The 15,847-nt window shown below is 36.4% G+C and overlaps 1 protein-coding gene across 2 annotated transcripts in view; it reads left to right on the top strand.

The window, feature by feature from the left end:
- Positions 1-8,148, top strand: part of LOC136839223 (ovochymase-1-like) — a 95,164-nt gene extending 87,016 nt beyond the window's left edge. The window contains exons 3-5 of one of the 2 annotated variants that reach the window (XM_067104963.1): positions 502-626; positions 3,493-3,727; positions 6,891-8,148. In XM_067104963.1, the coding sequence (XP_066961064.1) occupies positions 502-626; positions 3,493-3,727; positions 6,891-7,139 (609 nt within the window). In that variant the 3' untranslated portion in view covers positions 7,140-8,148. The remainder of the gene's footprint in view (positions 1-501; positions 627-3,492; positions 3,728-6,890) is intronic. The other variant, XM_067104964.1, reaches the window with a different exon arrangement.
- Positions 8,149-15,847: the final 7,699 nt, after the last annotated feature.

The following is a 15,847-nucleotide window of genomic DNA, read 5'->3' as shown; positions in this document are numbered from 1 at the left end:
CAAAGGAGTTGTTACTAGGCCTTTCGACTCACGGTCCTTTACTAGTAGTAAAGGACCGCGTGTCGAAAGGCCTAGCAACCACCCGTTGTTTCACTTTTCCTCGTGGCATTTGCCTTTATTTATACATTCATCACGTTCCATATCTTCGTGAATCAGTTAGCATATATATATATATATATATATATATATATATATATATATATATATATATATATATATATATATATATATATATGTGTGTGTGTGTGTGTGTGTGTGTATATTTATATATTTATTTGCATAAATATGTATAATTTGTGTAAGCGTGCGTATGTGCTTATCTCTCAGTCTGTGTAAGTGTATATCACTGTATGTGTACCTGGTTCTGTGCCTGTGCGCATGCGCCATTCGTCAACGCACACATACAAAAAAAGAAAACAACAGTCAACCATAAACAAAAGATATCGAATAAGGAAGTCAAATATTCAGGAAAACAAACCTCTCTTATTTTCGTATCTACAGGAGGCCCCCAGGCAGGCTGTCTACACCTTCAACCATTTCCACCTGCAGAACAAAATCAAAACTCGGGAAGGAAGCAGGTGCATTGATGCTGTGGGATTCAGCCTCCCCGGACAGCGAGTAAAGAAGTAAGTGTTAGGTCGTGAGAGAGAGAGAGAGAGAGAGAGAGAGAGAGAGAGAGAGAGAGAGAGAGAGAGAGATTAATTTTTCTAAGCAAACTATCCAATAATCTTACTGATAATTAAAAATAAAAGATGAGAGAAAGAGAGAGAGATTAAGCTTTCTACGGAAACATACCAATAATCGCACAGATAAAAGAAATTTTAGCGAGAGAGAGAGAGAGAGAGAGAGAGAGAGAGAGAAAGATTAAATTATCCAAGGAAACATACCAGTAATCTCACATATAATTACACGTAAAAGAAATCTGAGAGAGAGAGAGAGAGAGATTACTTTTCTCAGAAAACATGCCACGAATGTCGTTGATAATTAGGCTATATATAAAAGAGATTCGATGGGGGGGGGAGAGAGAGAGAGAGAGAGAGAGAGAGAAATTGATTTTTCCAAGAAAACATAACAATAATCTCACAAATATTTACGCATAAAAGATTTTTGAGAGAGACAGACAAACAGAAATTAATTTTTCCAAGAAATCATAATAATAATCTCACAAATATTTACACATAAAAGATTTTTGAGAGAGAGAGATTACTTTTTCTAAGAAGACATAATAATAATCTCACAGATATTTACACGTAAAAGAAATTTGAGAGAGAGATTATTTCTAAGAAGACATAATAATAATCTCACAGATATTTACACGTAAAAGAAATTTGAGAGAGAGAGAGAGAGAGAGAGAGAGAGAGATTAAGTTTTCTAAGAAAACATACCAATACTGCCACTGATAAATATATATAAAAGAGATTCGATGGAGAGAGAGAGAGAGAGAGAGAGAGATTAAGTTTTCTAAGAAAACATACTAATACTGCCACTGATAAATATATATAAAAGAGATTCGATGGAGAGAGAGAGAGAGAGAGAGAGAGAGAGAGAGAGATAGGTACTTTAAATCTATTTGTCACGTTGATGCTTTTATTTTGTCTTTATTGGGAGGATGCTGTCAAATTTCAATTCTGAGCTAAAATATTTTATATACGAAATTTTGTTTTTGCTTTTGTTGTGCTTTTTCAAGAGAATCTCATAAATATTATGCATTCCACTAAAGGAAAAACTGAGAGAGAGAGAGAACTGGGGAATATTCTCTGAGCAAATCTACTTAGGCTTCCCATGACCGTACATGAATGCTTTAATTATTTTTTTTTATACTTTAACTTAAAATAATATTTTATTCTGATTCGACAACTAATGAACTTGTGACGCCAACTTTCGCTTGAAAATATCAACCAATCAATCACTACCTATGAAGCTAGTTCATGTTTTAAAATCAACCAATCATTCGATCAGACATTCTTGCAAAACGAATTGATCTCAAGCGAGAGGAGGCAATTGCTGCTAAGAGTATCCCAGACCATCGACGTCGAGTGATAACTGAATTTTAGCTTTAATTTGCTAATTAATGAGACTGCGTATCAGATCCATTGACCGGAAACTTTTCCATTCCTGGGGAAATTGAACGTTTGCTGTGGGTATGTGTTGCTTCGTTTGTGCGTAGTTACTAAGAATTAGGATCGTTCCTAGCAGGACCCACTTGGATTGGATCGGAACGGTGATGTTTATCCTTCGGAATCCTAAAATATTTAATGCCACTGTCTTAAGTTTTCTTTTTTTGTATTTGGACATCCATAGACAGAACAGTTATTAGGCATTTTAGATGAAATAGCGCAAGATAACACCACGTACTGTAGGCTACTGTGTTACTATTCCACCCGTATGAAGGTAGATGAGCAGGGTCAGTGCGGTCAAGGTGTTGGGGCTCAGTTGACTTCCTTAGCGTGAGTCATCGATAATCTCTCGTTTGGTTCTGGTTCCTAGATAGTGACCCCAAAAGTTTTCGAGGGTCGTTATCTAGGACTAATTTTTCTTTATGATATTCACAGTCTTTTGTTTATGTTTCTATGGTAATCCCCAATGGGTTTGTAATAAACTCGCCGCAAAGGTGGATGCATATCGGGTTAAAACCCTTAGGGGTCACTATCTTGGAAAGATGCAGAATTTGTTTATTAACGAGTTGGTAATTAAGATGTAATCGTGGCAAATAAAATTATATAAATTCGAAGATAAATGCCATTGCGATGATAATAATCATCGTCACCAATCCTCAATTTCTAATTCATTTCAAAACTCAAAGAGGGTATTTCGAAACTGGGAAACCTGATAGAGATTCTGGTGAATGTTACTATTATTTCATTTGTCAACTCTGCTTTAAAATCTATCTATCTAACGATCTCAACATGTAGGCTGTGATGGGAGTTCTGTTACTTAGAATACGAGAATAACCGAGTTTCATTGTTTTCTTGCTTTAACCAACTCTGTATAGAACTTCTAATTTCATTTTATTTATTCACTTATTTTATTCAGTTTGTTGCAGAACTGAGAAGCATTATTATTTTCCAGACTAAAGCGAGAGTCATTACTGTTTTCCCAGACTAAATTGAGAAACATTAGTATTTTCTGTACCGAACTGAGAACCATTACTTTTTTCCCAGACTTGACTGAGAATTGTTACTATTTTCCAGGCTGGATTGAGAAGCATTATCATTTTCCCAAACATTAATATTTTCCCAGACTAAACTGAGAAGCAATACCTTTTCCCAGATTATTCTATTTTCCCAGACTAAACTGAGGAGCAATACCTTTTCCCAGACTATTCTATTTTCACAGACTAAACTGAGAAGCTATACTTTTTCCCAGACTATTATATTTTCCCAGACTAAACAGAGAAACTTAGCTAATTTCCAGTCATTGCTATTTTCCAGACTAAATTAAGAAACACTACCATTTCCCCAAACCAAACTGAGAAGCACTACTCTTTTCCAGACTCTGCGGAGCGCAGTACGGAGTCTACAGCGTCCCCGCCTTCCGCTTCCAGAACGAGTTCGTGTCCAACAGGCACAAGACGGCCCGAGGATTCAACATCACGATCAGGGCGGTGAAGACCTCCTGTCACCAGGTGATAGATCTCAGGTTCGGGAACGAAACGAGCGGCTTCATCAAGACGCCGAGGTTCCCCAAGGTCTTCCCGAAATACGCTCAGTGCGAGTGGTGGATTAAGGTGAGGTCTTCATCGAGGATGCGTGGAAGATTTGACAGAATGGAATGGAATATAAAATTTAGGTCAAAGACCAAAAGCTGGGACTTTTGATGAGGTCATTCAGCTCTGAAAGGAAAGCTGAGAGAAATAGTTTTTAAAAGGTGTAACAGGAGGAAATCCTCGCAGTTGCACCATGAAACACTTGTCAGGAGAGGTGAAAAGTATAATATGGAAGAGTGAGAATATGAATGGAGGTACAGTTAAAATGAATGAAAGGGGTTGCAGCTAGGGGCCGAAGGGACGCTGCAAAGAATATTAAGTAAAATGCCTGCAGTGCAGCGCGTGACGACACTAGCTCCTTGCGGGGTTTAACAGAATGGATCGATTGCAATTGCTTGGTATGAATTATGTTTCCCGGAAGGGGAGTAAGATGGTCTTCATGAATTTCCCTTTCAGATTCTAGTGGTTAAGATGTAATCGTGGCTAACAGAATTACAGGAATTCGAAGATAGGTACCATTATGATAATAATTAACGCCACTAATCTAATCCTAAATTTCAAACTGAAAAAGGTATCTACTTCAAAATATCAAAAATTATCATAAACCCAGTTGAGAGAAATACTGACATCAGTCATACAGATAAAGAGAAAAAAGTAACAGATGTAGACTTGACCTTCGCTTCACAATAGCTCAAGGTATTTACCTCTCAGGAGATATCATATTTCCCAATTCCTACAAAAATATCGCAGTCCACGGCACAATCAGACGGAGGGATATTCCGTCATGTAAACAGCTAGGTTATATATATATATATATTTTATATATATATATATATATATATATATATATATATATATATATATATATATATATATAATGTGTGTGTGTATATATATATATATATATATATATATATATATATATATATATATATATATATATATATATATATATATATATACACATATACAAGCTGAGAACAACAATCTGGAATTTCTTTTGATACCCCCAACCTGGAACAGACAAAAATATTCCAGCATTCCGTAAGTTCAGAGTTCATGCGAGATACTGAGAGCGTTTTTTAATTGCCACACACACACACACACACACACACAGAAAGAGAGAGAGAGAGATTCCTTTTATTCATATTTGAAAAGAATTCCCAGATTTTTCGTTGACAAATATTTCGCCATTCGCTGTCGTCTGTCGTCGCATGAATGGCGGGACTCGGTGCTCATTGCAAACGTTCGTTTTTTTTTCTTTTTGTTGTTGTTGTTGTTTGGGCAATCGGATGTATTTCTTCAGTTGCGAAACGGAGCAGAATATACTAACAATGTTTTCACTACTGCTGCAGTTCATTTCTATTTTATTCATTTTGTGCATATTCAAGAATAGTATGTATAAAACACACACACATTATATTATATATATATATATATATATATATATATATATATATATATATATATATATATATATATATATATATATAATATATATATATGTATGTATAAAAAATATATATATATATATATATGTGTGTGTGTGTATAAAACATATACATATATAATATACAGCTGCATATATATATATATATACGTACGTAGATATATACGCACACAAAAGGAAGAAAGAATTAGAATCCCCCCCTCCCTTTATATTTATGCCTGCAGTATGCCGTGCTCCAGACTTATGCTACTCTCTCTCTCTCTCTCTCTCTCTCTCTCTCTCTCTCTCTCTCTCTCTCTCTCTCTCTCTCGTTCCGGTCCGTCCGTCCGTCCGTTATCTCACATCGCAAAAGTCAATTTCCTCTAACCAGGTACCTCGTGTTTCTTAAACTTCAGTTGATAAAAAAAATGCTATATAAAAAAAGTCATAAAAAAAAGTTATTCTCCTTCGTCCCTTAACGACACTTAAGGGAATATTCCCTTATCAGTATCTCAGTACGGTTGCTCTTAAGCAGAATGTCTCAAGTTTGCTTTTTTAATTTTTTTTTTTTTAATTTGTTGAGTGTCTGTAATTTCAGTAGGAGTGATAATCCATCTCTCTGTCTCTCTCTCTCTCTCTCTCTCTCTCTCTCTCTCTCTCTCTCTCTCTCTCTCGCCATATTGGTGATGCCGATAGTTTCCTTAGGAGAGACACTGACGGAATAAAAAAAAAACAAGCACCAACTCTCTCTCTCTCTCTCTCTCTCTCTCTCTCTCTCTCTCTCTCTCTCTTACTTGGAATTTTGTTGAGTGAGAGCATTTTTAATAGAAGTAACATTGTCGGTAGAAGAAAGACTAAGGACCAGCTCTCTCTCTCTCTCTCTCTCTCTCTCTCTCTCTCTCTCTCTCTCTCTCTTCTCTCTCTCTTTAAAATGTTCGTCATAATGATAAACAGGTTGATGTGACATCCGCTTAACTTTTGAAAATGTCATTACCACGCGTTTTCTATAAGCCACAGGAAACGTAAAAAAAAAATCGACTTCATTCCTTCGCTACTTTAATTTGAGTCAAAAGAACGTAATTCTGATTCGTAACAGCAATTTTCACCAAGATTCTATGGAGTACCAACGCACGATCAAAGCTTCATTTTTTCCTAATACAATTTTCATTTTTCTCTGTTATTTTCTTACCAACATTTCTAATTCGTACATTATTCGAGCACAAGTATTAACCTTCCCAATTTGTTCAGTCTAGTACTATTAACCTTAACAGACTCCCGATGACAGAAGAATCAGGCTGGACATTTTTCCCTATTTTAATTTTCATACTAACGTCGCTACGCCATGCAATGTTCGAGAACAAAGTTCTCCATCCTAATTTATTCAATCTAGTAAGATTTGTCGTAACAGGCTCCCGATGACAGAAGAATCAGGCTGTTCATTTTTCCCTAACATAAATTTCATATCAACGTTTCTACGTCATGTAGTATTCGAGCACAAAAATTTATTTTCCCAACTTATTCAGTCTAGTACGATTTATCTTGATAGGTTCTCCCCAGGACAGAAGAATCAGGCTGCTCATTTTCCCTAATTCAATATTCATACTGAATACATTATTCGAGCACAAAGATTTATCTTCCCAATTTATTCAGTCTAGTATGATCTACCTCCACCAGTCACTTACTACGTCGTACAATATTCGAGCTCAAAGATGCACTTTCCCAGTTTATTCAGCCTAGTACGATGTATCTTAACAGGCTCCAGAAGACAGAAGAATCAGGCTGGACATCGGAAAACTCGCTGTCAAGAAATCCAGGAAGTGCATGGAAGCCTACGTCGTTGTCAACCGCGCCGGAGACACCGAGTACCCTGCTGACACCAGTGACCTATTTTGCGGGAACGCTGGTGACATGTCGATCACCTCGACAGGAAATCAGATGAACGTGGTTTTCGACGGCGGCCCGAAGAGGCTCAAGGGAATGAAGGCCTACTATCACGTGATCTGAGGCTGAGACATGGAGGTTTAAATGTTACGAGTGCAGGCGATTGAAATTAGACCTATAGCGTAAATTAGCAGTTTTTCGGTATCAGAACTTTCGTTTTTAAACCTTTAATGTTACTAGGTTGCAATAAACTAACCCCTCACAATTAAAGATATAAAATTACTGTCCATAAACTAATGTTTAATGTAATTAATATCTCAAAATCTGAAGCACAAACTTAATAACTCCTTACAAAGCTTCGCATCTTCTAATGAGAAACATCACCGTTGTCGATGACGTCACGAAGATGGAGTTGTCATGTTTCGAAATCAATAACTGAATGCAAATCACTTTAGAAATAACAATTAGGGCAATTAGTGTACCTCTTTACGCATGTAACTGCCACGTCTCTCCTCAGAAACCTGAAGCCCTTGTTAGGACATAATTATACGAGCTCGGAATCTTTTTTATTCTAAAATCAAAATGTCATTTCAAGAGAAGGGCGGTTGCTTCATTTCGCACAGGCGATAGTCATTACTTCCTACTTAAAGTAATGGTTCTCATTTGAGCTTCATGAGTTTGAAATGAAAGAGTTTAGAGTTACAATATTCAGACGTTCATTTGACGCTGGATGGTTACAGTTATTAAGTTCATAGATTCATTCTCTGCGGAAACTTTTTAGATTATCTTTGTCTTCTTTCTGAGCTCCTTTCGTGTTTTAACTTATTATTCTTTTTTTATTTTTTGGCTTTTACATTTTTTACGTAAATGCGCTTTTATTTTCAACTTATCATTATTCTTTGGTTTTTTCTCTCTCTCTCTCTATTACATTCTTGTTTAAAGAATAGTTTACTCTATACGTAGTAAATACGCTTTTATTTTCAACTTACCATTATTCTTTGTTTTTTCTTATTTTTTCTTTACATTCTTGGGTAAAGAATAGTTTACTATAAATGCAAATGCGGTTTTGATTTTGTTAAAGTAGTTGCGAACTGTAAAATATACTTTAAGAGTAAATTTGAGATAAAAAAAACAATTTATTTTATAATCTTTCAATTTTCATTTTTATTTTTCGAATATTTGAAGAGTAGTTGTTTAAAATGCAAATTATATATATATATATATATATATATATATATATATATATATATATATATATATATATATATATATATATATATATATATATATATATATATTATATTATATATGTGTGTATACTTTCTTGCATTTTAAACAACTACTCTTCAAATATTCGAAAAATAAAAATGAAAATTGAAAAATTATAAGAAAATAATCCTTTTTTCGCAAATATACTCTAAAATTATATTTTACAGTTCGTAACTACTTTAACAAAATCAAAACCGCATTTGCATTTATAGTATACTACTCTTTAGCCAAGAACGTATGGTTAAACTAAGATATACTTAAGAGCAAAAAAAAGAAAAAAGAATAAGAGTAAGTTGCAGATAAAAGCGTATTTACGTATAGAGTAAACTACTCTAAAAACAAGAATGTAAAAGCCAAAAAAAATAAAAATGAAAAGAATAATATGTTAAAACGCGAAAGGAGTTCAGAAAGAAGGGAAGGATAATTCAAAGTTTCCGCAGAGAATTAAGAGAAAAATCTTTCCCCAGACATCCTTTTTAACTGCTCGTTCCGACGAAAGGTAATTTCCGGGCGAGAAGGAATTATGTACGACAATTAATCGCCCCCTTTTCCTTCTCCGGGGAGAGTGGGTTTTTGGTGGGGGGCTGGTTTCGCCCAAAATAAATCACCCGACGGGCAAAGACCTGCTGTATTTCTCGATTACCCAATTATCCTCAGGGATGGAAACGCCCCTGGCTACTGGGCAGTTGCCTTTGAATCTTTTAAATTGCATTAAATACTTTTTTGAAAGTTGGAGTATGTATTTTTAACCCCAAGAATTTTGGCGAGATAAAACGCAGTTTTTGAATAGTCTCCGTGATAAATTCTATTCGTTGAGAGAGAAAGAGAAATGATAGTTTAATGAGATAAAAACTGAGCAATCCTATGGTAAGGTTACGGTCATGTTCTCTTTCTTCCATCCGGGTTTCCACTCTATCCACTCCTAACAATTGATTCATAGTGCATCTGCGAGGTTTTCCTCCCGTTACACCTTTCAAACCTCTTAGTTTTCTGTAAAAGAAAACTATTGCGCCGGCTTTGTCTGTCGGTCCGCCTTCAGATCATAAAAACTATTGAGGCTAGAGGGCTGCAAATTGGTATGTTGATCATTCACCCTCCAATCATCGAACATACCAAATTACAGCCCTCTAGCCGCGGTAGTTTTTATTTTATGTAAGGTTAAAGTTAGCCATAATCGTGCATCTGGCTACGATATAGCACAGGCCACTACAGGCCCGTGGTTAAAGTTTCATGGGCCGCGGCTCATGCAGCATTATACCGAGACCACCGAAAGATAGATCTATTTTCGGTGGCCTTGATTATACAATATACAGAAAACTCGAGTGCGCCGAAGAAACTTTGGCGCATTTTTACTTGTTTACTGTCAATTTCCATTTCAGCGCTGAATGACCTCATAAGTCCCAGGGCTTGGTCTTTAGTCTATATTCTGTATTCCAATTCCTGTGGTCAGATTTGAAGCAAGTCGACAGAACTGTCAGTGCATCTTAAGTTGTCACTTTACATCGTCTCAGTTGGGTTGGTCAGAGTCCTGGGGTCCACGCTAGGTCTCTTACTCCCTTTAGCTTCATACTTTACTTATCAAGCCTCTGGGCAAGGGCTCTATTTGGCATACGCCCGGCCTAATCTAAGCCATATATATATATATATATATATATATATATATATATATATATATATATATATATATATATATATATATATATATATATATATATATATATATATATACACACACATTGTATATACTGTATATATGTATATATTTTTATATATTATATATATATATATATGTGTGTGTGTGTGTGTGTGTGTGCGTGCACAGACGTGCACCTTAACACCAAAACATTAAATCACCTAATATCCCTTTTTACCTTGTATAAAATAAAGTCCAGCTCTCTAAATTCTTCATTTCCTCAAGTCAAATCAATTCCACCGAAGAACTCTCGAGAGGAATCAATAAATAAAGCGAAGGCATCCTTCACCCGCCATTGAATTACGACACGACGCGTTATTAATTACCCAAAACCGATTGCTTCTGTCAACTATAACGACATAACGACCCTTTGTGGCGCGAACCTAATTGATAGGAGCCTCCTTCGTACGTAGATAGAGACGAGGCCCATTGATTGGTTGACGCTTCTCGCTGGCGTTACATCGACGAGGGTCAACATCGGTCGGGATGAGAGAGAGGGTTATGAAGATTATTAAATCACCCCTTTGAGTAACCAGGTACGTTGGCAGATGTATATATGATGGAATAAATCATCTTGGAAGATTTTGTTGCGCTTAAAATGAGACAAAAATATCTTATTTACACTTCAGCTGCCTTCGGAAGTTTCTGAACTGTTGGTGGACAGTTCAGTAAAGAATAAGAGTTATTTTGTAATGAACAGGGCGCAAAAAACTGTTCATTTGACTTCATATCCAATAGATTCCGTACTGTTTATCAAGCAGTTCATTATAGGAACAATATCACAACGCATCCTACGAGAAGCCAAGGACAGTTCATCTCACTTTTCATATTCCAATAGACTGTGTACTGTTTATCAAATAGTTTATGGAAGAATCAGTATCACAGCCCATTCTTTGGAAAGCAAAAGACAGTTCATTTCATTTTTCCTATTCCAGTGGATTCTTCTCTGTTTATAAAGCAGCTCATTATAGGAACAGTTTCATAGAACATTCGACGGGAAGCGAAAGACAGTTCTTTTCATTTTTCATGACTGCGTTAATAACCTAGGCGTTGTGACGCCATCTTTGTTAGTCATAATCAATCAATCATGTGTCATATTGCAGTAGATTCCGTGCTGTTTATCAAGCAGTTCATTATAGAAGCAGTATCACAGCGCATCCTATACGGGAAGCCAAAGACAGTTCATCTCACTTTTCATATTCAAATAGATATTGTGCAGTTTATCAAACAGTTCATTACAGGAACAGTATCACAGCGCATTCTACGGACTGATGAAACTAATCATCGTTACCACCATTATTGCCGTCATCGTATCATCATAGTCATCAAATTATCTGTTTTTCAAATAACACGTAATCATTATCATCATCATGATCTCCTTCAAATTCTCTTCTCTCGGAATAATGACAGTAATCATCATTATCACCGCCACACCAAAATCTGTTTATTGTAACATTTATAATCATAACAATCAACATCATCATCATCACCATTAAATAATATTTTTTAATAACGATGGTGGCTATTACCGTTATCATCATTGCAATCACCATCAAACTCTTATCTCTTGAAAGCAATAATAGTGATCATTATCACCAACATCGTATCCGTTGTACTTTATCGAAATAATAATAATAGTAAAAACAACATTAATAATAATAGTGGGAAAACATAATAATAATAATAATAATAATAATAATAATAATAATAATAATAATACGACCCAACCGTTCAAAGCAGGCGCGCGTCAGAAGGCTAATAACATCAAATAGAAATATAATTATGCAATTACATTTTAATCACATCTATTTATCTCCTCTGTTACACGGGGCTGGAGTTCGCTCTCCGGACCCACGACGATTTTAAAATTGAAGGTATTATGGAAATTTTAACTCGTCTAATGAATTGATAATTATTAGCGATTAAAAAAAACGAAACTACGGTGTTGTCTGAAAATTTTATGTCGAGTTTTTCAAAGGGATTTTTTCCGGATTGCGTTCGGAGTGAGATGGGTTTGTTATATTATATATATATATATATATATATATATATATATATATATATATATATATATATATATATATATATACACATACTGTATATATATATATATATATATAAAATGTATGTATGTATGTATGTGTGTATACATACATACATATATATCTAAAGCTTTTGTCGAATTCAAGAAAATGACTGCAAATCTTGAAAGCTGTGAAGGATATTTGAAATAAAAGGTTTCATATACGTATATGTATGTGTGTGTGTGTAAAAACACGTTGTTTTTTTTTTTAGTAAGAAATGCTTCTGCCCCGGAAGGTATCCGAACATGGGTCTGTGCTTTAGAAACAGTGATAAGAAGTCGACTTGACGACTCAGTTGTGAAGATTTTTATATATATACAGTATATATATATATATATATATATATATATATATATATATATATATATATATATATATATATATACACTGTATATATATATATATACATATGTGTGTGTATATACATTATACATATACATACATGTATATATATAAAATCTTCACAACCGAGTCGTCAAGTCGACCTCTTATCACTGTTTCTAAAGCACAGACCCATGTTCGAAACCCTTCCGAGGCAGAAGCATTTCTTAGTAAAGAAAAAACGTGTTTTTACACACACACACACACACACACATACATATACATAGACTATGAGAGTGTGAGGTTCAAGAGAAATGTCAAAAGAGAGACTGATTCTTTTTTATTCTCGACAGGTGTTTATAAAACAAAAAGCGGACGGAAAGGAAGCGGGCGACGCGAGGCCCCTCGCTGTGTCCATACAGAATTTGCTTTCTGACAAACATAAAAATACGTACAATATTCGTTACATGGCATATAAAAGGTAGATATACATATCAGCGGAAAACCCGTACAGTGATGCATAAGATGAGGTACATAAAGAATCTGAAATAAAGACAGGTAATATACATGACGTGATTAATGTACAATCACTCAAAAAAGTTTTGCAACACACTTCAAAACTTTTTGGACAACAGCTTATAATAGCGACATCTGGCGCTATTTGGCAACTCAGTTGCAAGCGCGTGAAACAACTGAACACTAGTGGTGGGTCCGAGAAATTATCTGCAGTTTCCCTTAAACGGCTTTTTCTGATACTGCTTACTGTTGTCATATTTTACTTAAAGGATGTTATTGTAATACTTCAGAGGTCATCGCTGTTCTTATGTTTTAATATTTTCATCTCCAACTGCCATCACTATCGTTGTTTTATCTCCTTCATATGTGTGAACTTTGTAGACATAGGCCTACGACTGTTACAAGTTGAACTATTAGTCTTATTAACATCAACAAATACGATTTTTGTAAAGATTTGCTTCACATTATTATTAATTAAATTTTTGAATGACTAATCCTATGTATATTGTGAACTAGTGAAACTTAATATAAAATATACTGAACTAGACTAACAGATTTCACGTCTATTTTTGTAATACATAGAATATAATCGCACACACACACATACATACATACATACATACATACATACATACATACACACACACACACACACATATATATATATATATATATATATATATATATATATATATATATATATATATATATATAATGCCGTTATCATGTGTAATTTCTCATTTCTTTCATTGCTACTTAGGCCTATCATTTTGATGCCTCTTATGAAGTTAACTGAATATATAACGCCTATTTTTGTATTTCTTATTATCTAAGTTTCTAAAGAATTAAAATTAGCTAGAAGTTCAACATTAATTTAGTTGATGCTAAATGCCAGCAGTGAAGAACACTACCATGCTCATCAGTGGAGAAAGTCTCCTCCTCATCGCAAAAGATGACTCGTACAGAAATCATCGGCCACTGGATTATATTATAACGCAAACCCTAGCCTCTGTTCTTTGTGTTTGGCTGATATGAAGTGTTTCTTGGCAGGAGTATGATGAAAAAATATCTTGGTCTCATGTAGCCTGTTACAGATGGTTTGAGCAGCAACTTGAAGGGAGAGCGTAATGTTCTCTCTTTATAGCAACATCGGTTGTCAGGGGGGAGTGATCATCTGATGATGATCTTTAACGTAGTGCAACAATGGGGTTGTCCTCCAGTTTTTACAATGAATTTATCATGTTTCCTCGTTCTCTCTGTTGTTGTATCCCTCTATACATGGTTGTTTTATTTACGCTAAGCTGCCGAGCAATATCTACAATAGAAACATTAGTCTTATGCAAGCTAATGATTGTGGTGCGGCTTAGTCTGTTGCCCATCTTATCGGTGCACGTGATAACTTTTCCTGCCTGAATGTGGAGTCACACGATAACATACGACGTTATGAGATTTTTTCTTTTTTGTTGTTGACAATGATAATGGTTGAATTCTTTCTTTCTTTATTTATATGTAATTTCATTGATGGTTATTCAATATTATTTTATTAGTCAATAAGCTTTTATCTGGATTCGAAATATAGTTTCTTCTTTGACTCTTTTGCCCAATCATCTGAAGTGAAATTTTTCAAAATGTTTCGTCATTTTTCGTAATATGAATTTTTCACTTGCCATTCTTTTTTTATATTGTTAACCATATGATTAATAACCAAAGTCGCATAAGAAAATTACATTTCCTTGTAAATATCAAAAGAACAAATTACTGTTAGGTGAACGAAAACTTCTGGAACATGTTGCAATACATTTTTGAGTGACTGTACATCTGAAGGGAGAGACACAAGAAAGGATAGGCGATTTGTCGCCTTTACAAATACTCCCAGACAATAATTAGAGGAACAATTATTCAATGAAATAACATTAATCACAGAGGCGCTGGGGCAGCCGAAGTCGGCCCCTGCTTCTGGAGAACTGTGGGCGCTGGGTGGAGCTGACACCTGGGGTTGGCTAGATGAGTTTCCGTGGCCGCCCTGGGCCCCTCCTTGTCGGGGAAGCGGGTGCGTCTGCAGGCAGGTATTGAGGGGGGACTCTGGGGCACCTGCCTTCTTCTTCGCATAATTCACTGTCCGACAGGAATGTGGGTTTCAGCCTGTCAATGGTGATCCAGTCCTCCCGCCCATGGATGTCGAGGAGGAATGCTTTGCTGGCTCGTTTGATGACTCTGTGGGGCCCCCTGTAGGGCCTGGCTAAGGGCAGCCGGTGGGCGTCCACCCTGATGAAGACATAGGCGCAGGAGTGTAAGGTGGGTGGGCTGTAGGTGATGGTTCTGTCGGTGAAGGTCTTGTGGCAGGGCGTGAACTTTTGTGCGAGTTCCCTCAACCTCGAAAGGAGAGGTGTCGGCGCTGTCGGCCAACGACGGGAAGAATTCTCTGGGGACGGCCAGTGTTTCCCCGTAGACTTTCTCCGCAGGGGAGGCATCGCCATTTGCTTTTGGTGCGGTGCGAAGACCCAGCAGGACCCAGGGCAGCTGATCCTTCCACCTCTCATCGGTGCAGTGTGCCATGAGAGCTGCTTTAAGAGATCGGTGTGCCCTCTCGACCATGCCGTTCGCTGCAGGGTTGTATGCTGTTGTGCTGTGTAGAGTTGTACCCATCAGGCGTGCCAAGGAGACTCAGAGCTCTGACAGGAAGGCAGGACCCCTGTCTGTAGTGATGCTGTCTGGCACTCCGAAGTGGCTTATCCAACTGGAGAGGAGGGCCTCTGCACATGATCCTGTTGATGCTTCATCCATGGGGGTCGCTTCGGGCCAGCAGGTGGAGCGGTCTATGACTGTCAGGAGGTATCTGGCTCCCCCTGACTGCGGAAGGGGCCCAACGACGTCGCTGTGGATATGGCCGAACCGCTGACGAGGCTGGGGAAAATCGCCGATCCCAGACTGTGTGCCGGGATGTTTTG

This window comes from Macrobrachium rosenbergii, chromosome 6, assembly GCF_040412425.1.
Source record: "Macrobrachium rosenbergii isolate ZJJX-2024 chromosome 6, ASM4041242v1, whole genome shotgun sequence".
NCBI classification, from domain to species: Eukaryota; Metazoa; Arthropoda; class Malacostraca; order Decapoda; family Palaemonidae; genus Macrobrachium; species Macrobrachium rosenbergii.
This window is presented reverse-complemented; position numbering and strand designations above follow the sequence as displayed.